The sequence below is a fragment of the Trichoderma atroviride genome, chromosome 3, assembly GCF_020647795.1.
Source record: "Trichoderma atroviride chromosome 3, complete sequence".
Lineage (NCBI taxonomy): Eukaryota > Fungi > Ascomycota > Sordariomycetes > Hypocreales > Hypocreaceae > Trichoderma > Trichoderma atroviride.
Window position 1 is genome coordinate 2,287,067 of NC_089402.1, and position 25,702 is coordinate 2,312,768.

General features: G+C 51.4%; 10 protein-coding genes across 10 annotated transcripts; 1 reads left to right on the forward strand and 9 right to left on the reverse strand.

Moving 5' to 3' along the window:
* Nucleotides 1-1,216: 1,216 nt before the first annotated feature.
* On the reverse strand, nt 1,217-3,092 carry TrAtP1_005964 (uncharacterized protein; the record flags this gene model as incomplete). The annotated part of the gene is made up of 3 exons (XM_066112929.1): nt 1,217-2,604; nt 2,678-2,803; nt 3,071-3,092. 3 exons carry the CDS (start codon nt 3,090-3,092, stop codon nt 1,217-1,219), a joined length of 1,536 nt encoding a protein of 511 aa, XP_065969015.1.
* A 1,167-nt stretch (nt 3,093-4,259) lies between these two features.
* On the forward strand, nt 4,260-5,372 carry TrAtP1_005965 (uncharacterized protein). The gene is made up of 2 exons (XM_014082637.2): nt 4,260-4,791; nt 4,852-5,372. The coding sequence occupies exons 1-2, from the start codon at nt 4,332-4,334 to the stop codon at nt 5,199-5,201; spliced, it is 810 nt and encodes a 269-aa protein (XP_013938112.2). The 5' UTR covers nt 4,260-4,331; the 3' UTR covers nt 5,202-5,372.
* On the reverse strand, nt 5,373-6,904 carry TrAtP1_005966 (uncharacterized protein). The gene is made up of 2 exons (XM_014082638.2): nt 6,199-6,904; nt 5,373-6,133 (listed from the first exon to the last, which is right to left on the reverse strand). The coding sequence occupies exons 1-2, from the start codon at nt 6,723-6,725 to the stop codon at nt 5,647-5,649; spliced, it is 1,014 nt and encodes a 337-aa protein (XP_013938113.2). The 5' UTR covers nt 6,726-6,904; the 3' UTR covers nt 5,373-5,646.
* Nucleotides 6,905-7,588: 684 nt separating this feature from the next.
* TrAtP1_005967 (uncharacterized protein) lies at nt 7,589-10,570 on the reverse strand (the record flags this gene model as incomplete). Its single annotated transcript, XM_066112930.1, has 1 exon — nt 7,589-10,570. The coding sequence occupies one exon, from the start codon at nt 10,568-10,570 to the stop codon at nt 7,589-7,591; it is 2,982 nt and encodes a 993-aa protein (XP_065969016.1).
* Nucleotides 10,571-10,846: 276 nt separating this feature from the next.
* On the reverse strand, nt 10,847-11,332 carry TrAtP1_005968 (uncharacterized protein; the record flags this gene model as incomplete). The annotated part of the gene is made up of 3 exons (XM_066112931.1): nt 10,847-10,995; nt 11,069-11,166; nt 11,223-11,332. 3 exons carry the CDS (start codon nt 11,330-11,332, stop codon nt 10,847-10,849), a joined length of 357 nt encoding a protein of 118 aa, XP_065969017.1.
* A 2,637-nt stretch (nt 11,333-13,969) lies between these two features.
* TrAtP1_005969 (uncharacterized protein) lies at nt 13,970-16,396 on the reverse strand. The gene is made up of 2 exons (XM_014082639.2): nt 16,114-16,396; nt 13,970-16,028 (listed from the first exon to the last, which is right to left on the reverse strand). The coding sequence occupies exons 1-2, from the start codon at nt 16,315-16,317 to the stop codon at nt 14,490-14,492; spliced, it is 1,743 nt and encodes a 580-aa protein (XP_013938114.2). The 5' UTR covers nt 16,318-16,396; the 3' UTR covers nt 13,970-14,489.
* A 375-nt stretch (nt 16,397-16,771) lies between these two features.
* On the reverse strand, nt 16,772-20,078 carry TrAtP1_005970 (uncharacterized protein). Its single transcript, XM_066112932.1, has 3 exons — nt 19,415-20,078; nt 17,642-19,329; nt 16,772-17,574 (listed from the first exon to the last, which is right to left on the reverse strand). The coding sequence occupies exons 1-3, from the start codon at nt 19,800-19,802 to the stop codon at nt 17,128-17,130; spliced, it is 2,523 nt and encodes an 840-aa protein (XP_065969018.1). The 5' UTR covers nt 19,803-20,078; the 3' UTR covers nt 16,772-17,127.
* A 163-nt stretch (nt 20,079-20,241) lies between these two features.
* TrAtP1_005971 (uncharacterized protein) lies at nt 20,242-21,219 on the reverse strand. Its single transcript, XM_014082641.2, has one exon. The coding sequence runs from the start codon at nt 20,988-20,990 to the stop codon at nt 20,376-20,378; it is 615 nt and encodes a 204-aa protein (XP_013938116.1). The 5' UTR covers nt 20,991-21,219; the 3' UTR covers nt 20,242-20,375.
* Nucleotides 21,220-21,745: 526 nt separating this feature from the next.
* On the reverse strand, nt 21,746-22,273 carry TrAtP1_005972 (uncharacterized protein; the record flags this gene model as incomplete). The annotated part of the gene is made up of 1 exon (XM_014082642.2): nt 21,746-22,273. The coding sequence occupies one exon, from the start codon at nt 22,271-22,273 to the stop codon at nt 21,746-21,748; it is 528 nt and encodes a 175-aa protein (XP_013938117.2).
* A 610-nt stretch (nt 22,274-22,883) lies between these two features.
* On the reverse strand, nt 22,884-24,788 carry TrAtP1_005973 (uncharacterized protein; the record flags this gene model as incomplete). The annotated part of the gene is made up of 2 exons (XM_066112933.1): nt 22,884-24,260; nt 24,324-24,788. The coding sequence occupies 2 exons, from the start codon at nt 24,786-24,788 to the stop codon at nt 22,884-22,886; spliced, it is 1,842 nt and encodes a 613-aa protein (XP_065969019.1).
* Nucleotides 24,789-25,702: the final 914 nt, after the last annotated feature.

Below are 25,702 nucleotides of genomic sequence, written 5' to 3' on the forward strand. Positions count from 1 at the left end.
CACTGCGTCAGGCTTCTTTACTTGATCAACGACGTTCCATTCCTTTCGGGACAACCTGTCGGATAATCCGCTGCTTGTTTGTTTTTACGAGATGAAATGATGGTTGCTACTGGTTTAACTTCATACTCACGCGACACTTTGAGGCAACGTTAGAGCCATGCGTTGCGGTGGGTATTGGGCCTGTTAGTTCGTGGGACAAGCGTAATGAGTCAAGCTGGCCAAAATGATGGATATCCGTCAACCGCCCATTTCTTTCTTTCTTCTCTTCTGTTTTCTCACTCCTCTCTCTCTCTTCCTGTTTTACTGCATTTGTGATTCATCATACAACTTGTCATGACAAGTAACAGCCCTGAGATGATCGATAATTGCCATCTTACCCCCCCTCTGCTCAATCGCTATTTCACTCTGCTAGTGAAACTGCAGATTCTACAATTTGTTGACTAACTTGATAGGCATCAAAGACAAGCTTCTATAAATCCACGTCTCGTTCGAAACATCTTGCTATGCAACAGTTTCTCGATATGCCAAACGAGCTAGCTACATCTTCGTCAAACAAGACTATATGTAGCATATGACCAAACAAAACAAACAACACACATTGTGCGCACAAATCGCCTTTACTCCCAAATTGCCCACCCATGAGACCAAAAGCAATACAAGATCCATCCATGCTTCGATGCTTCGATGCTCTCGACACGTCTACGCGCCGTTTCCCTCCATCTCCCATATCCTAACAACAAGTAAAAGCATGGCCCGCCATCTCTCTTTCACATCTCCAAATGCCTACATTTGTTCTTGCATAAAATTTCACATCTATAAATATTCACATCTTTACCTTCGTCCTCGTGCCTCAGAAGCATCCAAGAAAGAGGGGTCCTTGATACTGCCGCCTGCGTCGTCTAATCCCGCGACGGGCCTGTTGTAGCTAAAGTTGACAAACTGATCCTGCATCGTCTTGGAAAGCACAAAATCGTCGGGGAGCGAGTCTTGGGCGGGTTCGTCGGTAAACTGCTTATCAAAGTTGATTGTGTCGAGTGCATTGGCCTAATTCGTCTCTTGTTAGTCCATCTTTTGACCCCAGGATGACTTTGACAGAAGAGGGAGAGAGTGGGTTGAAAGAATGAGACCTACCACGTGGGGCTTGAATGTTGGTTCATATTTGCGCTGCAGGAGCTTCTTCCAGTCAATGCCGTGGAAAAAGGGGTGCGACTTGATCTCAGTGGACCCATTGACTCCCAGTCTCTTGGTCGGGTCTCGATCCAGAAGCTTGGTTAGCAGGTCCCTCGCCGCCGGAGGCACAACGTCGTAGCCGGGGAAGTTCAAGGGGGGCCGTCAAGATTTTGCGATACATTTCGTTGGTGTTCTCGTCATAGAATGGCGGCAGGCCCGTCAGCATTTCGTATAGTAGCACGCCGAGCGTCCACCAGTCTACTGTTTTACCGTAGCCTTCTCCCTTCAACAATTCGGGCGCCAGATACTCGGGAGTGCCGACAAACGTGTTTGTAGAATCCTCGTCCTTCATCTCGAGCTTACACAGCCCAAAGTCACAGAGAGCAATGTGGCCCTGGTAGTCAAGAAGAATATTCTCGGGCTTCAGATCCCGATAGACGACGTTGAACCCGTGCAGACATTCGAGAGCACAGAGTAGCTCGGCAGTATAGAATCGAGAGCGGTTGATATCAAAGCGCCCTTCCTTTGAAAGATGGAAGAACAGCTCTCCGCCATTCACAAACGCCAACACAAAGTAGAGCTTTTCCGGGGACTGGAAACTAAACTTTAACGGGACGATGAAGGGGTTGTTGATCTGAGCAAGGACGGAGCGTTCGGCGAGTGTGTGCGTAACTTCGGAACGCGAAATGATTTTGGCCTTTCGAATGGTCTTGATGGCGTAGATGCGGCCGGTATCCTTTTTCTGAACCTGCATCACCTTTCCAAAACTGCCCTTGCCAACAAGCGTGAGAAGGTGAAAGTCATCAATCGTGAGCTTGCCGACGCGATTTTCAACAAAATCAACGCCAATTTGGAGCTTGCCTGTTCCATTCTGTAGTTCAAACCAGCCCTGCCCGCTGTAACCCTGAGACTGTGGGCGTTCACCCTTTTTGCCTGATGCTTCAGACGCAGTCTCGAATCTGGGATTGACGCGAACGGATCCCAGAAAGATGTCTTGGGATCTACCAGCCGCGGCTGGGTTTCTCATAAAGAGCGAGACCGTCAACTCGCCAACACGCGACACGTCAAATTTGTACTGGGTGTTGGAACCAGCCCAAACAGGGTTCTCGGGGTTGCCATCAACAGAGTTGATGAAAACTTGGTTCTTGTCAAAATCCACCAGCGCATACGGCATGTATTTGGTCGACACACGGCCATGGTTGGTCGGAATGCCTTTGAATCCCGATCCGGTTGACTGCGGTCTGGCAGATGCACTCTGGCGGACAGAGCTCAGCGCATCTCCAGCAGAGTGGGTGCCAGTCGGGTGGCCTGCGGCTATGACATCTTGATATTCCTCGGGGAGAGAGAGGCCGCGGGCTTCGAAAAGGGTAAGGACGAGGATGCCAGGTTTCGGTGGCTTGACGACGGGCGCCTGTGTGAGGCCTTCTATGGTGGCTAGAGGGCGGAGAAGGACAATCAGTTAGAGGAGATTTAAGAGTATGGGATGAAATGCGCTGATTAAACATACCGGCGCCGTTCGCATCGGAGATACTATTGACGTCAGACGGGGTCGAAGTGCCGCTCTTGTCTTTGGTCTTGTCTCTGCCGGAGGGCGATGAAGACTTTGAGAAGCCCAGATGGGTTTCTTTGAGCTCTAGAGAATGGAATCAAGAAGTCAGTTACCAGAAAGAGTAAAAGATGAAGTCTTTCACGCAGCAGCATGGTGATTGATGTCTCAGCCGCTGCTGGCCGAGGCTGATGCTATTCCCAGGCTCAGTCCCATCGAACCAGCCTGATCACAGCAATCCCTCGCAGTGCAAGCGGAGATGATTGAGCAACCCGGAGAAGCAAAGAAACCGCCAGAAGGACAAGGGCCCAAAATGACAAGCACCGAGGCCGTGGCTAGCCATGACACACTCACTTTTGGTCAGGTTCCACGACATGGTTTGCACCAGCGCAGCGAGGCTGGAGATTCCAGCAACAGACACGGCGGCGATGGTGGCAGCGACGCAGCGACGAAGACGATGTAACGAATGAGCCTGAGCGGCCTGGAATCGGGAATTGATGCTGCTGGCCCGGGATTTGGAATTGCTGGGTCCGGGTGTTTGGGTCGAGGTTGTGGATTTGGAATCGCGAGACGAATGGCCTTGAGTTGTGCTTATGCTTGGTTTGACACCCGGAGATGGTGTGGCTGTTGAGGGGAGAGCACGAGGCGCAGAGGGGCTGGGCTGAGGCGCATGCCAGAGGGACCACAGCAGTGCTGAGCGCTGCGGGAGGGGCTGCGCACAGGAGGCGCTGGGTGACGGGTGCTAGGTCTCTAAAACACAGCGGTCAATACATTGATGTGGCTGTGGTTGGCATGTGAGCATGTGAACAGGTGAGGAAGAAATTGGCAGAAATTGCAATATGACTTTGCAGTTAAATGCTGGCTATTGAATGCTTGAGGCTTCAAGATGGCTGCTGCATAAAGGAGATTGTGACTAGTATTCGTAATCGTAATCTTATGCTCTCGTTCATATGCTCATTCTGGAGCGTCAGGCCTCCAAGCTGAATGCCGCATGGCTTACCGGAATTGATACGAGTCCCTGGTTCAGAACTGACAACATCTTCCACTCGCATCTTGCTTTCATCAGAACATACGAAATCAAGACAGTAGCAACTCCATAACAGAATACATTCGAGATGCGTCATATCAACACTAAGTCGTATTCCATCAGACACTGGTTGTCATGCCATGCAGCTACTACTAGTAGGTACGCACCAGCAGATCTAGAAAGAAAAGATTACAGAATCTCAAAACCCATGCCCAAGCCCAAAACATGGGGTGCATATCGTCCGTATTACCCTTTGGAATCCCCTGAAAAAAAGAGAGAAGCACAACACACAACAAAAACCCCGCACTAAGGAAAACCCCTAACCCTGCTACCGAACAGCCGTATTAGCAAAAGTTGTTTAGCATCAACTCCCCCCCCAAAACATTTGTCACGACCTTTGCTCTTTTTTTCCTACTCGAGTCTAGCGCCAGCAGCTAGCTCCAGGGACCCGATTGCGTCATGTCACGATAGGACATCAAACTGGAGCCCAAGCCAATGGAATATTTTTTTTTTGGACCCTCATTGGTAATTTTTTGTGTAGACCCTTGTTTTTTTTACTGAGACGCTGATGACTGTATACTATCGTGAATGAAAATATATAACAATTGTCCTGTTGTTTCATTCCCGTCATTCCCATCATCATCATCAACATCGTACATCTTTGACATCATCATCAGCCACTTATATAAACCACCACAGCTCTCAACCTCAACCCCTCACCCACCAACAACCTCCCTCCCCCTTCTATACACCATCACCAACACACACATCACCACCACCATGATCTTCAACAACCTCTTCTCACGGCTCTCCCGCCCCTTCACAGCCGCCACCCGCCTCTCCATCGCCCCCGAATCCCCCGCAGCCACAACCTCCCTCCCCGAAGGCGCCCAGCGCTGCACCGTCGCCGCCGGCTGCTACTGGGGCACCGAGCACCTCTACCGCAAGCACTTTTCCGGCAAGGGCCTCATCGACGCAAAGGTCGGCTTCATCGGCGGCGACCTGACCAACCCTTCCTACCGCGCCGTCTGCGGCGGCAAGACCGGCCGTATGTTACCCTTCCCCTTCTATCAAATCAACATCAATTCTCACAGCTAACACCACGCAGACGCCGAGGCCGCAGAAATCATCTTCGACCCATCCCAAGTCTCCTACCGCCAGCTCATCGAGTTCTTCTACCGCATGCACGACCCCACAACCCTCAACCGCCAAGGCCCCGACACCGGCCCGCAGTACCGCTCCGCCATCTACTTCCACAGCGACGAGCAGGAGCGCATCGCCCGCGACGTCACCGAAAAGGCAAACGCCCAGTGGTGGCAGGGCAAGATTGTCACCGAGATTGCGCCCGCCGGCCAGTGGTGGACCGCCGAGGAGTACCACCAGCTGTACCTGGAGAGGAACCCCGAGGGCTATGAGTGCCCGAGTCACTTCCTGAGACCGCTCAAGGATCTGGAGTGATTGATAAAAGAGAAGAGGGGGAAGAGATAAAGGGGACGTTATGAAAAGATGGAAGACGGGAGGCAAATTCCATCTGTGAAACGATAATTCAACATTCACTGTATACCCATTGTATTTATACATTCCACAGCGCAGTCATTGCAAGTTCAACCAGAAAGGGTCATGGATAGTCTTTATTTTAAACAAATTTAACATTTTTTTTTTCTTAATACTATTTTTTTTTAATCATTTTTGTCTTTATTTTATAATCCTCCACTTATTGATACAACGGGAACGCCATGCTTCCCATATAAAGTTGAGAGAGAAAAACGTAAATCATCCATTGAGCGGAGTTTATCTCTCGCAAAAAAAATCCCTTTGCTTAAAAATGTTCCAATCACACCCCTCCACCGTTCCTCTCATTATTTCCCTTTTATTCTCTTGCAGTTCAGACGCTCATGGTGGCTTATTTCCTCCGGTTCTGGTTCAGCATCAGAATCTGCACCATGCGGATGAAAATGTTCAAAAAGTCCAACTCTAGCGAGATACTCTCGTTGACGGGATCCCGCTTGATAACACCAGCCTGAGCCAGGCGGGCGTGATGAAGCACCTTTTGCACGTCATACAGGGTGAAGCCGCCAAAGACGGCAAGACCACCGTACAGCCAGATGTTCTGAGTGAAAGCCAGTGTTCGCACGGCGGTAGCAGGGATGACAAGAGGGGCCAGGCCAGAGGCGGCGATGATGGCAGCACCGGCCAGAAGAGGTCCACCAATGTAGAGGTACTTCTCCTGCTTGGCCGTAGCGCCGACGACAGACAGGGCACCCATCATGGCGATGGTGTAGAGACCAGCGCGGGCGAGAAGAGGCACGGGAACAAATGCCAGCATGGGAGCGACAAAGGCAGCCTGAGTGGCGTTGAAGGCAGTCCATAGGGCATATTTGGGGATGTAGCTACAATTCACACACGTTAGCAAATCCATTTTCAGATTGCGACTTTTCCAATGCATCAGACTCACTTGTCAGGGCTAATAGATCGAGTTCCAATCATCGTGGCAAAGCTCAGCGCCAATCCACCCAATCCCACAACCCACGGGTTCGTCACCATCAAACGGTACACGAATCCCGTCTGCACCATCTGCCTGGCCGTCAAGCCAATAATGCCAACGCCCAGTCCAGTGTGCAAGAAGGTGTTGTTGAGGTATTCCCGCTCAAACAGAGGCATTCCGCCATCCTCTCTCGTCTCGCGGTTGAAAACAGTGTTGATCGCCACCAGCGTGCCGCCAAAGATGGCTCCTCCCACGAGCAGCCTGCGGAGACCGCTTCCGCTCGTCACAGACTGCTGCCGGGTCGCGGCCTCTTGGTAGTATGATCGCGCAAAGCCATGGCGGGTTGTCGCTGATGCAATGCGGGAGCTGAAGAATGCGCTGCTGGGCTTTTTGGGTGCTTGTTGGTGGAAGCTTCGCATGGATGTCCGGAAGGCTGGGAGCAGCCGCTGCTGCGCAATGCGCGCAGGGCCCTGCTGAATGCTCAGCGTAAATGACATGTTGGACCGTTAAGCGCTTGTATATCGGTCGAGGACTTTGTTCTGTCTTGATTGTTGAGAAAAGAGGAATTGATTAGCAACAGCCAATGCGGGGACAGGTTGCTGCCGGTTTAATATATGAGTAAGAAATATGATACTAACACGGACAGCTTTTCGCTATGGATAAAGCCGGCCATGACGTTTGCCCGGATACCTGCTAAATCCGGCGTCACGTGTTGATAGCTTATTTTGACGAGTGGAAATTGGGCGACTCTTGTAGAAGGCTCCGGCGACTTTTAGCAGAAGCTCCGGTCTATTGAGCGGCTCTTAGAAGCTAAGCTTACTAATGCCGGGCAGTGCCTCTTTCGCATGCTCGGAGTACGAATGCAAAGTGCCTCGCGATAGCCTCATGTCCGCAAAGTCCGCATATCCCTTTCGTTTCTATTATTTCTCAATTTTTTTATTCCCATGTCCTAATACCCGTACAATATGCTATTACATCGATCAAAACATACATGTCCGTCTCACATCGCTACCCAAAAATCAAGAATCAACTAAAAAAAAAAAAAAAAACCGCAGCAACACTGGAGAATTTCGTCAGATCGTTCAGTCCAAGTACCCTCCCGGTTTGCTAACCTCTATTACTTTGTACCTTTCCTTGAATTACCACCCAAGACACGTTTTGGCGCCAACCAATACAAAGCTCCTCAGCATGCCCCTTCCCATGAATATGCAAATAGATACATGTTTGTGTTGAGAAGCGTACGTTGTACAGAAGAAAAAAAAGAAAAAAAAGAAAAAGAAAAATTAGATAATAGCAAGTGCGTGAAATAAACTGAAATGGTCAAGTTGTCGCTAATAGGAAGTCGTCTCATCTGAGTCCATCAACCCCCCTTTTCAATCACAAACTTCACAGGCTGCCTCGTCTTCCTGCCTAGCAGCGAAGCACCAGGCCTTGGAAAGAAGCTTGGCGTAGTGAGCATTGCGACGCTCATTGTCCTTGGCGTTGGCAAGTCTCCAAGCACGCTGTCGAATGCCGTTGTGGGCCAGCTATTCACCGATGGTGACTCTGATTTGGAAGCTCGGCTGTCAAAACCCCATTTTGACACACTGCCAGCTCGCAACCACGGTTCCAAGTTGCGACACTGGCTAACATCAACCCAGTTCAAGCGCGTGCAGCCTCTGAGAATATATTCCAGGCCCTTGCCTGTCACACGTACGCACCCTCGAACGCTGAGGCCCTCAAGCTCGTTGAGGTGTAAGGCGACGCTTTCCAGACTACTGTCACTCACAGCACTACCGCAAAAGGCCAGCCGTAACTCGCGCAATTTTGGCAGGCCAAGGGCCACGACCTCTGTAGCTGTGTCTGAAAGTGCACAACAAAAAGACAAGTCAAGATGAGTCAAGTGCTTGGCAGCGTTGACCAGCGCAACAATGGCATTATCAGACAGGTAGGTACAGTCCGCCAGGCAAAGCTGTGTCAGCTTCTCAAATTTGAACTGAGCCCACGACTGGAAGCCAGCGTCTGTAATTGATGTGCAGCGAGTAAGGGACAAAGACTGCAGGCGACTCGAGGCATGAGCAGCAAGATGACCCATCGATCGATCCGTAATGTGCTTGCAGTATGATAGATTCAGCGTATTCAGCTTTGAGCATCCAATCACAGTACCTGGTGCGGGCGTGGGAGGAGATTGCTGGCCAGTCTTTTCTTTTGCTTTCGCACCCTTTCCCCCTTTCGCCCCTTTCGTTCCCGAGCTTGCTATCACAACTTTACTACTCGCTGGGGGAGGCTCAGGGACAACCCACCCGACAACTCGGCCAAGTAAATTGTCTCCGACTTTTCGGCAGTTGCTCCAGTCGACCTCTTCAAGACCCTTGGCATTCTCACTCATTTCTAAAATCTGGTTCGCTGATACATCCCACAGCGAGCGCATCTTCCATTTTTGCACATTTTTGCCACAAGTCCGCCACAACACGGAGAACCCTTCGTCAGTAATGTGAAAGCAGTTATTCAGATCAATAACAAGTGCTCGAGTCCCGATGAAAGGCGCAAGCACATCGGCAATGACCTGATCAGTAACTCTCCTGTTGTAGTATGAGAGATCGACATATCTGCAGAGCTTTGGAGACGTAGAAACCAGAGTGTTCCAACGCGAACTGACCTGTCGTAGCTTCAAAAGCTCGCCGACGTCGGCATACTGAAAGATGTTGATCAGTATACTGTCCGAAATGGTTGACTGTTGGAGAGAGACCGGTCTATGAGACAGTGTTTTGGCTCGCTTTGCGGGCATATCAAATTCAAAGTCTGGCATGGTAAAGGCTACGGGAGACGACGGCTCCGGGACGAAAGGCCGAGCTCCGTTCTGCCGAGTAGGCGTTGTCGGGGATGCCTCAGTCTGAGCACTCGGCGGCGCAATCGACAGACGCCTCCGGTTCTTCAGATTTTCCATGTCAACACTCAGAAACGGATCGGGATCCTTGGGTTCCATGGTGTCTGAGTCGTCTCTAGCTTTCGTGGATATGCGCTTGAGGGGTGCTCCAAACTCGACGTCGGGCAGACTGAGTCGGGCGAGTATCGGAGTCGGGGGGTCTGATTTGCTCGTCTTCTCTTGCTGGCCCGCATCGGTCATATCGACGTCTTCATCGCGGTAGTTGTATCGGTGCCATGCTGTCTGCTCGACCTGCAATTTGATGTCCGGGGAACAGCGAGACCACAGCTCATCCAGCGTTTCGCCCGGTATCATTAAACACTCCACCGTGGTAATCGACCTGACTGTTGCTGTCCGCCCACTGGACAGGCCCAAGCTCGCGACTTCTCCAAAATATTGTCCTGTTTTTAGCCGTGGTCTTTTTCGAATCGATCTGGTCAGACTCTCTGCCTCCTTATTCGTCTTGGGTTGCTGATGAATTACTTCTGCTTCGCCTCGCACCACGAAGAAGATCTCATGACCTTGAGTGCCCTGGCATATTATGTCGGTGAACGGGGGGTACGTCTTTGGCTGAACACTCAATCCCAGAAAGTGAAGAATATCCGGCGGGAGAGAGGTGAAGAGAGGAAGTTCCGTGAGCGTCTTTCGAATATTGACAAAGCCGCTGCCCAAGGCGCTTCCGAGGGCCGGATCTTCGATTATACTGGGGCTTGGAGATTTCCGCTTCTTGGACTTGATGACTGCTCCGTCCTTGATTGCGCCAGTCTCTCCGGTCGATACTTCGCCCGTGGTCTTTGGGCGCGGAACGAAATCGCTCTTTGGGGATTTGAGGGTCGCGCCACGTTCTGTTCGCTTCTTCTTTAGCACGCTCAGCCTCTCTTGCGCTTCCTGTCGGATGGCCTTTTCCATCTCTGGGAATTTCGGCATGACGGTCTGCAGGTCTTCTTTTTTCAGCACCAACAGAAGACACTTGGTTCGGGCGACGATGGTGGCGGTCCTGGGCATATCCATGAGCACACCAATTTCTCCAAAAAAGGCACCCGCTTTGAGCTCTGCGTAAACGGCCTCGCCGTCTCGAGATGTGACTGCGACAACGCCCCGCACCAGCCAATACATGGCCTTTGCGTCGTCCCCCTCCGTAATGATGTGGTCGTTGTGTCCGTGTACCTGCGGCTTCAAGTGATTGCCAATCGCCACTAAAAACTCTTCCGAGGCGGAGAGAAAGAGGGGAAAGCTTCGAATGCGGTCTACCAGGTCCAATGGCATATCTCGGATCGTTGAGGCAGTAAGCGGAGACGGTCGCATGGGGCGAGTAGGGTTATTTTCGACGTTGAAAGACCTGATGAGCGAAACCGGGTCAGACGCAGCGCCGTTGCCATTGTGATGCCCCGTCCCCCGGTAGTGCGAGGGCGCACTAGGAGAGCGGCTGCGTCTCATTGTGATACTCGGTCGGGATGTCTGGCTGTGGCCGCGTCCTTGTGATGGCAGCTTTCCAAAGGCGCTCTTGGTGATTTGCGGCTACCCGCACCGCACGTTACCAAGCAGCCTCGAAGCTTTAGATTGCCCAATACGGGAGTTTTGCACACTGCTTTCAGCTAATTCGTTCTTGTATATGACCAGAGATTATAAAGTTTCGCTGTTGAGATCGAGAGTGTCGTGGCAAAGCTCGGATCATGCTCTTCCGGGCGAGGCTGACCGACGGCTTCTTGTTACTCATGCGGCAGCAGCTTCGCATAGATACCTCGTAGCAATAATGGTCTGTAGATTCGCGGCGACAATATTCAACACGGAGTTATGCGGTGGGCTAGCGATATCGGGCAGGGATGTCGCGGTGACGGTAGCGGAGCCGCCTGTCACCGACTCTTTCGCAGAAAGGAGTATGGACGTCGATATCGTGGAAAGTTTTGCTATGGCGGGCTTAAGCCAGAGAGGAACTGAAAAATCCGTCCTCTGCAACTTTGGCCACCGTATATTGCTGCCTGGCGGCGTCCAAGGGTGGAAGCGGTCGCGTACCGGCAGCCAACAGTCTGTGTCTAAGCCAGTATTAGCAACAGCAGCGGCCCGGCGAAGTGGCGGAGAGGTGTCTCACAGGAGATGCTGAATTAGTAAAAAGTGATTCGGGAATGCTATATCGTCAAGAGCCGGCGTGGGCCGCAAGCGTAAAGGGGTCTCGTAGGCCGCCTCGGCAGACTCGAGCATCAGTGAGCAGATCAGATAGTGTCACGGCTTTTGGCTCCAGGGAAGATGATGGAGGAGGGTCGATGGACGGCCAGAGGGTCGCTGGTCATGGCGCAAACCAAAGAGACACGCGCACACATGCACACACACGCATACGCCATACAGTCTAGCAGACAATAAGACGGGCGATGGGGATGGATGCCGCAGCTTGTTGACGTTAGACGTGGGGTAGTAGCTTCACCTGGGTGGGTTCCATGTCGTTTTAGCTGTTGGCGCCGTGGCGGGCAGAGCTTGCAGAGGCCCTGCAGCGGCCTTGCAGCGCTGAAAACAACAGCCGAGACGGCCGTGGGGATCAGCGGCAATCCCGAAACCGCTACGATTTGCTGGACTGTTGGCGTGGGATTGGGATTGGGAGGATGAGCCCGAGAGAGCCCCCCATGTACCGGCACAGGGAGGCTCAACGGTCAACAAGGCTTGCAAGCCCTGATCCTGCTAGGCTCTGCAGACCAACAGGGGAACGCAGGGGAGAGGAAAATTCTGTCTGGTGGCCGCATTGTCTCGATGCCGCACAATACTATACGGTTTGTTATTTAATTCATCGGAGAAGCGATGCCAGCGCAGCATTCTCTTTCCGCTGCTCTCTACTCTCCTACTGTAGGCAGCTTTAGTACCACTACCCGTCTGCTGGTACTTGACGGCTCTCGCTCTAGATTCGCTGGCATGCGCTATTGATCGTTGCTTAGCCGGAGAGCTGAGCTACCCTTGCCGAAATCTGGAATGACGCCAGTGGCGCCAATGCCTCATGTTCCGTCCCCTGAGAAACGTGGCAGGCAGCCTTTCTAGGCGAGCCGAAGAAGAAGAAAGAAAACGACGACGTAGAAGGCTGGAATCTTGTCTGCACATTCTCGGCAAATAATCTGCATCCAGCAGGGATTCGGGCGCACGCAAGGGGTCAGAAACACGCAAGGGGTCAGAAACAAGCGACCGGGCGAGGTGCCGCAAAAATCGCAAATCCTCCAACCCAGGAGATCCATCTAGCGGCACGAAAACGTATATGGGTACATGCCCGCATATGAGCACCTGTGTGTGTGTATCAATACACGGCGCCCCAACGAGGCACCGCGAATCCTTCAAGGCTGACGTCTCACTCTGATCCCAAGCATTACTGCGTTCCAAGGCACCAAATGACCAGCCAACCGGCCGATGCTACCTACCCACGCACCAACTCGGCCTCCATCTCAGCGAGCAACAAGTACCTACGGAGCAGCAGCCGCAAATCCTTCCTTCGGCGCACGGGCCGCTAGGCAATCCTTGCTTTCGGGATGGAACAAGGACCAGGGGAGACCCTAGCTGCACCTAGAAGATTGTTGGAAGCCCTCTGCACCCGTAGTGAGATTCCATAATCCATGTACCTCTCTTTTGTGCAGCAGGCCATCGTCCGAGATCGAGCCCAGGATATGAGACAACGAAGTTGTGAATTGATGAGAGGATAACGAAAAGGAAAAGAGGCGTAAAACAGTGTAAATAAGAGAAATGGAAAGTTTGAAAAATCATCCAGCACCCTCGCTCTATTAACCAGCACTCTAGCATAGGTGAGCACTGCTACTGCAAGGTACTACTGCTATTGCTATAATTTAGTCTATAACATAATTTAAGAGAAAAATTTTATATAGATCAGTTGCTTTACCACGCTACAGCTGGGTGCGTTGAATAATTGAACTGGGTTTCTGATTTAGTTTAAAAAAAAAGGGAGTATATTCCAGAATACTGCACAAGTCGGTAATCTCTCCCGTCCCTTGCATATTCCTCCGTCCTGATAAGGCGCTCTTCCTAACGCATCACTCAAATGCGCCCTAGCGACAGGCTTTTCCGCAAGCGACGCTTACAATATTACACCTTGGGCATAGGCGTACATCTACAATAAGAATTATAAATAGAACTCGATGCTCACCAACCAACAGCCTTAGCGACCTTGATAGAGGCACTACTAAGGACCATCTAAGTAATAACTAGCAGCAGCATGGATGCACTGCTCCCTGCTATTTCTGCTAGCATTCTCTTTCGTGGTGAAATTACTACTAGTTCCAGCAGTTACTATCCTTTAGTCTACTACCTGCTCGTAGCGGCATTACTCCCGTCTGACACAGAAGCCGAAAGAGAGGAATGTCCAACAAGGTACCCGTGTAGTACTTGCGGCACCACTCAGTTTGAATTGCAACACCTTTGCTCAAAACAGGTGCACCCGATTCTCGCCTCTTTCTTCTTTTATACGTTGCCGATCATATCTCAACAGCCTTCTCCCATGCCCACGTCAGCACACCAATGTCGATTAAAGAGGCCATGCAGGATGGCCTCCAAGCTGACCAGAGCCCTTTGTTTCATTCCACATGCAATTTCACTGGACAAATCCGTCGTCACCATTGGCCGCCTTGCCCTTTTATCCCGTGCTTATCAATCCTTGTTTCAATACGAGTGTCATAACGGACTTACTCGGGTACACAAGCACAGGCTTGTTTCACACCACTGTGATATAAACGTTACATTAGTACCTGCCTTGGTACATGATCAATTGTCCTGATCTCTCAGTAGATCGATCAAGATAATTAAAAGATGCATCGATCTAGTGGCCGTTTCAAGCCTATACTTTGCAAAAAAAGCGTGTGCCAATGCATGAATCATAATCATATTATCGGTATTCAGCCGCAGTGATGAATAAACATCTACCTGATCCTCGCAACTCTACCGAGGCATGCTCCAACACGCAGCTAAATGACACCGGTACTGCTTCGCGGGAAGTGGTCTTGAAACACTGCAAAAGGCAGGTAGCATGTGTTTCGCAAACAAATGCATTGCCAAATCCAGTCCATCAGCCAATCGTCATCAAAACAGGCATGTCCCACTCATCCACAGCCTCGGAGATTTCCGAACCATGTTTTCTTTTCCCGTCTTCTTTGACACCCCTCGGCACTCGTACCGCATCGCCTCCTTCGGCTTCACATGCAAAACATGGCTTCATATCTATTTTGCAGCTTCCCAATTGGGAGCTTTGAACACTTGCCCACGGCCAAAACGTAGGCTCAAAAATTGAGACCAGAGTTCCCTTGATCAAATCACTTTACCCAACGCCGCGGATATGGTTCCGTAATCCAAACGCTTTTGTTTCTCCTATTTCATGCCCTTATTGGTCAGTGCTCTTGAGGAACATCTTGAAAACTTCCGAGTCTGTACACTCCTCTGACGGGTAGCCAAGATCTTCAAGGAACTGTTCCAAATCGGCGTTCTCTTCCGGCGGGCATTGGATCCCTGCTAACACCTTGGCAACATCGCCGCCGTACGTGCGATACTGGAAAAGGCTGATGTTGAACTTTGGTCTCAAAGTCGTCAGGAACTTTTCCAGCGCTCCCGGCCGCTCGGGGAAGTTGAACATGAAGAGTCTTTCGTTTGTGACGCCCGTTCGCCCGCCGATGAGATAGCGCACATGGCTCTTGGCGAGCTCGTCGTTGGATAGATCCGTTACCTCCATACCCTCCTCTCGGATGCGCTCCATGAGCGTCCGCACCTCTTCGGCCCTTTGGGCGGCCGGGACTGTTATGGAAAGGCCTATAAGCACCTTGGCAACCTCGCCAGGGGAGTAACGGTAGGAAAACTCGGTGACAGGCCGAGGCATGATGGTGTCGACAAGCTTGGCGAAAGCTCCGGGCCGTTCCGGGATGGTAGCGGCCATCAGAACTTCCTTGCCCTCACCTAGCGCAGCGCGCTCGGCGACAAATCTCATCCGATCAAAGTTCATGTTGGCGCCGGAGGTCACCGCGATGAGCGTCCTCTTGGCATTTTGAGATGGCTTCTGGGCAACGTATTTCTTTAGGCCAGCGATGGACAAGGCGCCCGCCGGCTCCAGGCCGGATCGGGTATCGTCGTACATGTCCTTGATGGCGGCGCAGATCTCGTCGGTGGTGACCTCGATGACATCGTCGACAACCTCGCGGCAAATGCGGAAAGTTTCCTCTCCTGGGACCTTGACGGCTGCACCATCCGCAAACAAGCCAACTTCGGAGAGCGTGACTCTCCTCCCCAGTTTCAAAGATTGCGCCATGGCATTCGCATCAGATGCTTCAACGCCAATGATCTTCACATGGGGTGCCATCCGCTTGACAAACAAGCCGATACCGGCAATGAGCCCTCCGCCTCCAACGCCGCAAAAGATGGCTTCAACATTGGCCATGTTGACCTGCGCAAACATTTCATTGCCAATGGTTCCCTGTCCAGCAATCACGTATGGGTCGTCAAAGGGCGGGATGTTGATGAGGCCATTCTGCTTTGCGCGGCGGGCACACTCTTCCTTGGCGGCGTCAAAGTCCGCGCCATGCAAAACGACATGGCCGCCTAGACGCGCAACATTCAAGTGCTTGATGCTGGGTGTGCCCTCTGGCATGACAATGGTGGCGGGGATCTTGAGTTTCCTGGCAGAGTATGCCACTCCCTGGGCATGGTTGCCGGCGGAGCAGCAGACAACGCCCTTCCAGCTTTTGGCAGGGTCGAGATGCGCCATCTTGTTGTATGCGCCACGTAGCTTGAAGCTGAAGACGGGCTGCAGGTCCTCGCGCTTCAGCAGCACATTGCACTCGAGTCGGTTGCTCAAGTTGACGGCCGGGGTGAGAGGCGTCGTCTTGCAGGCCTCGTAGACTCGTGAGGTTGCGCTGGCAATCATGCGCAGATACTACATGCGCAAAGGCCCGTCTGTCAGTCTTGCAGACTTGAGCTTGCTGGAGAACAAGGAGAAAAAGAGAGGCAATTCTACTCACATCGGGATAGCCATCTGCAAGGCGGTATTCCTCCGGGACATACGATGCGGCGTCTTCTTCCCTTCCGGACGGCGGTGTTGGATTGGCGCTGTACTCGGTCAGGGCCATGGCCTTCATGTGCGATGACATTGAAGGCCGGCGAGTGCCATTGACGCCGCCCGCAGCGCCGTTGGGCATCAGCGATGCGCCATTGAGACCCGCCATCTCGGATGAGTATCAGCAGGTCGCTGCTGGATTTCCGTTATTTGTGGTGGAATTGGACGAGTGTTTGCTGCAATGTAGAAGAAGAAAGTGAGTCCTCTTGTAGCGAGGGATGGGATGATTGCCCTCCGATAAATCGGCCCCTCCGAGTTTTTTCTGGGGACAAAATGTGGCGTCACAGACCTTGGCACCCTTTGAAACTTGATGAATAACAACACGAGAACAGAGGCTTTCGAACCTTTTATGTTAAAAATTGGGGCTTTTTTGCTTCAACACCACACATGACTTGTGCAAATTGTAAGACACACCAAATACGCCGAGACGTAAGAGTAAGAGTAAACAAGACGTAAAGTGAACCCAAGCGATCGAGCAAGGCCTGACTCAGTTAAGAATGACGCGCGCAGCGCATCGATATCGGAGCCCACTCAGAGCGCTCTCTGTTATCTTGCTGCGTGAACAACTCAGCAGCATATGCACATGCACGCATTTTAATTTGCAGAGGGTAATACAGCATTATCAGAGCTGCCACACTCACAAGCAAATGCAATTTACACTCATTCTACTACGACTATTGCCATCTTTTTTAATCTTTGGAGCAAAATGTGAGTACCAGACTATGGCGAGTGACTCCACATAGTATACATTTCTGAGAATACTCTACGTACTGTATACCTCTCTCGACAGCTAAAAGCGACACTTTCAAGCCAAGATATCCAACATGACCAGTATATGCCTGGTGTTTGTTATTCTGAAGCTGAATACGCAAGGGGAATTTCAATCTTGCCTCAATTACCTATTCAACGAGGGCATCTATCAATAGAGAGAGAGCTGGCTGAGCTTCTCTACTCCCCACGGATCTTTGCTCACGTATTTCAACCCCTCAACATCCCTTTGCTGCAATGTCTTGGTCATGGCCTCTTTAACGGCCCTGCCTTGCCCCTCTTGCAAGAATTTCCGCAAGACACCTGCTGCCAGAACCAGCAAAGCATCCGACGGCTCCGTCTTCTTGTCGCCTTGAGGGCTCATCTGGCCTGCAGCCACCGCGAGCGGGAGGCCAGCGGCGAATGGCAGCTCGTCCGGCTTGTTTGATAAAACGCCAGCACCCAAGATTCCCGCATAGCCCTCGCTCAGCCTCTCTAGGAATCGCCATGCCTCGTGATGCATGGTGAAGAGGTTGAAGCGGATGCCTGGGAGTTCAGCCTGCAGGCCCTGGGCCAGCTTGCGTATAAGCCCGGGCGGGAGGAGGCGTGCATTTTCGACCTAGGTAATTTCATCATTGTCAACAGAGGCTTTTTCAAGGAAATGTTAATGATGGAAAACAACTTACTCTTGCTTCTTCCACCTTATCCTTGAATTCTGGCTGGATGTGATCCCTGCTGTCCGTGTACTGCTTGAGAATGCCTTCATTCAAAGCGTTCTCGACTGCGGCAGATGACCACGGCACGCGCTCTCCAGGGTGCTCAAGGCGATGGTTCGTTGCCAAGGTCAAGTATCCCATAAACTTCAAGTTTCGTCGGTTGGCCGCGTTTATCTTGAGCTTGCCTTTGCGCTTCTCAGCCGCCCAATTAGTAACAGACGTGCCTATGCTCAAGCAGTAGTTTTTAAAGTAAGCTTCTCGGTTCGTCGGCAGGTCGCCAACGAAAAACGATGGATTGCCCTGCATCTTCCAGAGATCTTCAAGGTCCTCCCACACCAGACTGTCGGCAAGCATCTTCTCCTGCCGAAGCGCATGATACAGCTGCGTCACGCCCACAAGCGCTCCGGGGCCCGCCAAGTAAGGTCCGCCGGAAGAGTGCAAGGCCGAGCGCATATTGTGTATCAAGAGGCCGCAGTGTAAGGGGTTGCGACGAAGGAACTTGAATTCCGGCGCAATCTCGTTGGGGAACAGGCCCGCGTCTGATACCAGCTTGCGAGCTGCCCAGATTGGGTCCTTGTCCCATCTCGTGGCGGCGCTGAGAACTCGTGAGCGTTCTTTGTTGGAGACTGGGATTTCGAGCATTGAGTGCTTGATTTTGAGGCTTTCTTGCTGTAATTCTCGGTAACCACGATCACAGTCCGGGCCAAGAGACTGCAGAATATCAAGATAGATCTGAAAGGCCCAGCATAGCCAGAGAGGCGCAGTCTTGTTAGGCTCATTCATCATGTAAGCCATTCCACGAGTCAACTCGTCGACTATACTCGAAGCCCCGAGTTTCCATGCCAGAAAACTTACGTCTGGCAGGATCTCCAGCATCGCCGTCATGTCTTGCTTCCATTTCTGGCGGTTGGTCGTTCCAGAACCACCCAGCTTCTCGTCATACCAGCCGAAACTGCCGTTGTACGATTGCAGATGCATCTCATCGCGCTGGGTAGACTGCAAGTAGCTAATCAGCATCGTCATGGGATTCATCATGCATACATCTGCCAGGTCGTACGCCTTGAGGTTATAGGGGTCACCTCGCTGCTTATCCTCATGAATGTCGATTCCAAATGCACTGCATATCCTGGCAAAATATAGGTTGGCAACATAGGCGCCGCCGTCCAGTTTGCTGAACAATGGGTCTACTTCTTCTTCAATATTGCGGGCAAGTTCAAAGGCCATGTTGGTGGCAACAGAAACAGCCGCAAGGTCCAGCTTGCCAGAAGCGTAGTCGGCCCACAAAGTTTTGATCTCGCTCCTGAGGCGGCGATAGTCGTCCAAGAGAGCAATGTACGCGAAAAGGATGTCCAAGGCAGAGTCTCCCTGTTCCGCGACATATTTGACATCAGTTGAAGGTGCCGGAATAGCGGCATCGGGGGAATTCTCGAACTCTGCAGAAGTATAATACACTTCCAGAGGGCTGAAGAAGTTGTCGTCCAGACCTCTCGACCTGGCATCTGCTTTGGCGTCTACGCTGAATGAGACGGCTCCCATAAGGGGCTTCAAGTGATGGCGGACTTTTTCGAGTACACCTACAAAGAAAGAGTGGCGATCGTTGGAGGCGGCATTCAATTCCACTCCGCTTGATGTGAGACGGTCTGAGAAGCTCTTTCGCACTACCATGAACCGCTGTTAGCCCTCTACTCTTCTTTTTCCATTCACCACATGACTTTATCCTAAAATAATCAAGAAAATACCAACCTTGTATAACACGCTCAAGTGCAATAGAAAAATATTTGGGGATTTTGACATCATTCACCTTGGACACAAACTGTGCCAAGGGCTCAAACTCTTTGATCTTGATGAGATATGTGGGCTTCTTGGAAGCGGTACCACTGCCATCAACGCCGGCAGACGCCTCTGATGTGGTCGTTGTCGGCTTTTTGGGCTGATTTGACGCCTGATTCTTGGCCATTTTTCGAGCTTTCCCCTTGAGCCTGCCCCCAACGGCTGCTGGAGGATTTGTCGTTGATGGAGTGGCAGTGGCAGCATAGCCGTGAGTTTTGGCCGTCACAGCCAGCCATTCGGCCACCAAGTCGGTGTCGGCCTTGTACTGCTGGTAAATGCCCTTGAGCGACGGAATTGGCATTTTGTTTTCCCTTGGATTCGTATTCTTATTTTTGGTTATAAGGGCAGCAAGTTAATTTTGCAATTGGGTTGAAGAGACGAGTAGACACTGTTGCCATTGTGTTACAACTGCGGCAACTAGTGGAGGTGGAGTTCAAGTGGGTTATTGCGTGAGCACCGTTCTGAGGAGAGACTAGACAGGGCATTGATCAGCCTGAAGGATATGTAACTCATTCTATATCCAGGTTAAGAGCCACATAACTATCATTCATTCGTGAATAGGATGCCGAGATTACTGAGATTGAAGCAGCGAAGCCGCCAATTGGCGATTAATGGCGAGGTAGATGTAGCGTCGATAACAGATTATCACATGAATGTATACATCCCAGCTTGTAGAGCAGCGGCAAGGTATCGCAGTAGAACATTAGAGCTATGTGCTTAAGGTTTATACTTCAAAAATTATAACACTAATTCATCTTATTCATATAGCAACAAAATCAATATTCTAGATTCATAATGAAGTATATACAAAGAATTGAAACCGTTAAAAACCAAAACGCCCGCTTTCCCTCGTCCAATTGTCATCGTCTCAAAATCATGATTTGCGAGGCTTCTGAATAGCCTGTTCATACGACGGCAAGCCATCCATTGCACTCGAGCTTCCCAAGTCTCTGCTTCGATCGCGACTTTGCTCATCCCTCCATCTGTACCCCTCAGGCGCTCCCGACGGCATGCGATCTCTATAAGAACCGGCCACGGACTGCGCCTCGGAAGATGCGCCTCTTTGCGCGGGGCCTTGTCCGTGGTTTGTGTAAGATACGCCGCTGACGGGCTGAGAGGGTGCCGGGCCTGCTGCACGGGAGCGCGAGCCAGAGCTCATGAGAGACATGATCATATCGTTGCGCTCGGCCTTGCGCTCGGCCTTGCGCATTCTTCGTTCCATGCGGCGGGTTGCACGGTCACTGCCCGTCATGTGTGAACATGTACCGTATGCGGCAAAGGGGGCATGGCAAGCGGCGTTGTTGCCGCTGTAGTTGTTGTTGGCGTAGCCATTGTTGTAGCCTCTGGTGTAGCCGTTGCTGTTGTATCCGTTGTTGTAGCCGTTGTTGTAGCCGTTGTTGTTGTTGCCGTTGTAGCCTGGGTTGCTGCCGTTGTGGTCGCTAGCCAGGGCTCGGGCAGCTGCTGCAACGAGGCCAATAACCAAGGCCATTGCTGTTGTTAAGGATGAGGTTGAGGATGAGATTGGGGTTGATGTAACTTGTTCGATAACAAGCAAGGTTATCCCGAATTTGTACGAGAATGTCAAGTCGTGACGTGGACGAGTATTAATGGCTTAAAGATGGACTTGTATACAGCCAAGGACTATAAGATGGGTGTGCGTGTAAAAGGCGATGTAATGTAGTGTAATGTAGTGTATTGTAATAAAAAAGGAAAAAGATGGATGGCTCCTATGGGTATTATATAACAGAAGACTTGTTCGATGACGAGAATGACAAATAATGATAATACGACAAAGCAGATGCAGATACGCTCTGTGCTCGCCTCGCCGCCAGCCTCAGCGGCACCGCCTCCTCCTACAGCCGCCAAACAGCCCAGCAGTGGCTCAGCCCCAGCACGCGGCCTCCAAAAGCAGCTAAAACCTCCAAGCAAAGCGACCTTCGAATCGATCTGCTCGATGTGGCCTAGCGCTGCCATCCTCCATCGGCTCCGGTCCACCGTCGGGGCCAAAATCTCGACCCAATCGGCCACCAGCCAGCATTGAATAGACTCGGAGCTTTGCGAGCTGTCTCTGCGCCGACTCTTCTCGCTTTCGTTTCAATTTCCCATCTGGGAAAACTCTGGCGCTAACACGCGAAAGAAGAAGCATCACGCGATCCACTACATGTACCTCCCTACAGGTAGGTTATACACCCAAGTAATACGCATAGGTAGGTACCTCTTCAACCAACTGTCCCCGACTCCGAATCATGATTTGCGAGGCCTGTGAACGACCTGTTCATAGGGCGGTAAGTCATTCACAGAGCCCGCACCTGCTCCCAGGTCTCTGTCTCTGCCTCTTTGGCCCACCGGCCGGTTGTAGCTCTGCTCGTCCCTCCATCGGTAGCCCTCAGGCGCTCCCGCAGGCACTTGGTCTCTGTAAGAGCCGGCCATGGACCCCCGTGCCTCTGAGGAATGGTACACACCCCTTGGCGCTGGGCCCTCGCCATGGTTCATACAAGGCGGTGTCGGCTGTGGAGGTGCTGGCGCTGCTGAGCGAGAGCCAGAGCCAGAGCTCATCAGGGACATGGCCGTGGCGGCGTCCGAGGCCCGGCTCGCGATTCGATCCGTACGGCGGTCTACACGGCGACCAGCCGCAGATGCGGCACGGGGAGCGTTGTTGTGCCTGCGATTGTTGTTGTAGCTATGGCCGTTGCCGTTGTAGCCCGGGCTGCTGCTGTCATCGCTGGACAGGATTCGGGTGGCTGCTGCAATAAGGCCAATAACGAATGCCATTGCTATTGTTGACGCTGCGTTGAGGATGAGGCTAGTGTAATGTATATGATGATGAGGCAATATCACTCCGAATAGATACGAGGAGGGCAGGTTGTGACGTGGACTTGTATATATAACTTGTATAAAGACGAGGTAAAGTAATGCAGTGGAAATAAAGAAGAAGGAAAGAAGAAGACGGACGGCTCTTGAATTATATAAATGGCGACTTGTTTGATGACGGGAATTACAAATATCTAGGAACCTCAAACCTACTAGTAGTAGTAAATACGACAACCAAGATCAAGATACGCTCGACGGCTTTTACACCCACCTCACCTTGCCGCCTGACATTGAGCCATTACCAGTCTCAACGGTAGCACCGCCTCCTCCTATTGCCAGGCCTCCGGCGAACCAGCCAGCTAAAATCTTGAAAGCCATGAAAATAACTGAAGCCATCTCGACTGCTGCTCAACATGGCCTGGCACCGTCATCTTCCACCGGCCCCGGCCTCCACCATCGGTGCCGCGGGGGGGACCATCTCCACTCGGAGCTGAACGATACCGAGCTGAACGATACCGAGCCGCATTAGCGTCGACTCTTTCTTCAATCCTTTCCATCGTCTTTGCCCCGGTCAGAAGAACAGAAGAGGCGCCACAGCCTCGTTCATGACGCCTGCAATTGCGAAATGTCCCAATAGGCGCGAAGCAGAGCGACGCCCCCCCGCCTGCGTTTCCACCGTCCTTCCCCTGCCGCGATCATTGGCATCGCCGTCGTGTGGCCCTTGCATGACTGTTTCCGCCGTCTCTGCCACGTCCATGCTCCTTAGTTCCAGTCTCACGCTTGACGTCAACGGGGCTTGTTTTTCCTGGATCCCCTTCCCAGTGCCTGGAAGCCATCTTGCACTTGGACCCCAGACCTCGTCCTGGGGAGTCCCGTAGTTACGATAGTCGGTGGAGTTTACGGCCTTGTGATTGATCCCGTCTGTCTCTGGCGAAACCTGAATGTTGCCAAAGACGCCTGATCCCCACCACATGCCGAAGCGGCCCCTGCTGTCTCGAGTTCTCAATGCTGCCAGAGCGTTGTGCTTGATCCAGCCAAGATACGCCCCGCAGGCTGCTGTATGAGCTGCCTTGACGTGGCCGAAGCTATCCATGTTGAGAGCATTGCCGTCGTTTATATCATCCCACTTTAGAGGCCGACAAAATGCGTTCAAGTGGTGAAAGTATATCCCTTTAAACGTCTGCCCATCCTGGGAGCAGGTGCCACTTGCATCACATTCCTCTTCTAGAATGCCTCCACGGCCGAGGCCTCTCCATTTTGGTAGTTTTGACGACACTCCTACCAAGTCTATCGGTTGGTTCGTCTCAAGACTCCAACCAGTGGCTTTGATGACTGCTTGAATCAGGTTATGCCCGTCTGCAAGATACGAAGGGCTCCCCGTCACGTCCCACAGCCCCCTTTGGCCCGTCAACAGCACTCCCTGGTTGTAAGTGTACACCATTTCATCGCGGACATCGCACTCCACATTGCCGGGCTTCTGTCGATCAATATGGAAGCCATCAACAAACAGGCCTTGGCTGTTGGTCATGTTACTATCCCTAAGCCATTTGTAGCCCTCGATAGCTGCTTGAAGATGCAGGGGGTCTTTATCAACGGTGGTTCCGTTGTTGAGGTACTGGTACATGGAAATAGAGGCCGAGACGTAAAGCTCATTCGTAATGGCATTCTTGTAAGGCTCTAGGCGGGGATTCCAGACCATGCCGCCGTGGCACAGCGCAGTATCCCATCCCTGTGCGCCGAGTAGCCAAAAACTCTTGGCCCGGCTTTGGAACGAAGGGATCCAAAACTGACCGCGCCAAGGCAGCGATGCCAGGGCTTCATGAACGTCAGTTGGGAAACTAGCATTGAAATTGGACTCAGTCCCGGGGAAATGGAGGCTGTTGTGCAATCGAGCAAAGTTGACGGCCTCTATCCAGCCAAGCACCACCCATAATATATCGTCAAAAGCCTGAATTCGAGCATTCCAAGTCAATAAAGCATCCAAGGCCAAGGAAAAAAAGAGCGCACATACCTGATCTCGGATGGCCACTACATCCTGCTCAAAATGATAGCCAATAACTTGATCGTAAACCGACGAGATGAGATTTTCATGTGCTCCTCGAATAGTCGGGTTACTGCTCAGAAGTAACGAGTCTTGCGACTTCGTAAGGGTCGACAGCATGCCAATAACTACAGTTTCTGTAACTGCGGCAGTCCAGTCTATTGCTGATGGCCATGTGTTTCTTCCTATCTGGTAGTATTCATTCTGAAGCACAGCAAGCGCCGAAAACGCGCCTTCTAGGATGTCGGTGCCGGCGTGATCAGACACAGACGTGTTTATCGCATTGGGGAGGAAATTATCTGGCGCTGGACGACAATTGGTAATATCGGTCGCGGCCACGGGGCAGTCTTCTTTTTCATATAGCCCAGGGGCACCAATCACAACGGGTAGGAAAGCAAAACCAACGACAGCATGCACAGTAAGGAGTCGACTCATGGCTGAAGGGAATGAGTGTGATCAGTCATGTATGAAGTAGCTGCGGCGGGTATACCGGATATCTTTAGATGTTTGATTAAAGAGAGTTTGTTGATCGTTGATTCTAGTATCCGTGGAACCGGCGCAAAAATGGCAATATTCTGTTGTGTATTCTTGGCCTCAGAATCTACCCATGGAGAGCTGGACAAGTGCCTGAGAAGACACAGACAAGCCCTTGTAGTAGAGAGACTGATGCGGCTAGTGACGATGTATGTCAGTACAAATCCTATGAGAAATATTGATATGCATCTATACGCATATAAAAGACACTGCAGGAACATTTCAAGAACATTTCAGAAAGACAATTAGGAAGATACCGAAATCAGTACCAAGTGAGTGTCTGACAGTAGAATAAGACATACCATACCCTGTAATCTTGCAATTACTAGGTGGTATAATCCATGGCCAACGCAGAACAGGAATATGATCCGTTCTCAAAATGAAATAGTTTAGTGATGGAGAATATATCCGCCAATTCAATACGCTGAGATTTAAAAGAATATCGCTGATGTTGTAAAGATCAAGGAGATTGATAGACTGCTGATTGTCGCTGAGGGGTAGATCCACAGCCCCGTGACCAAATGAAGGGATTGGTATGCTCGGCACTCACTAGCTGCTCTTAAATCGAAGAGGCCTAAAGTGACGACTGGAAAGGTATTTCACATTGAGAGCGGTACATTTCAAGATTTTCAATGATTTTTCTGTCATGGGTCAAGTTGCTTGCAGGGCAGCACCTCGTATGGGACTGGTGTAGTAGCAGTAGCAGCTCTAAATTGTGTACCGTGTACTTGGTGCACCGTCATGATTTACCCTCCAGAGCGCAGTTGAAGATGATGAATAATCCAGAAAATGAAGGTATATACATGAAATGAAAA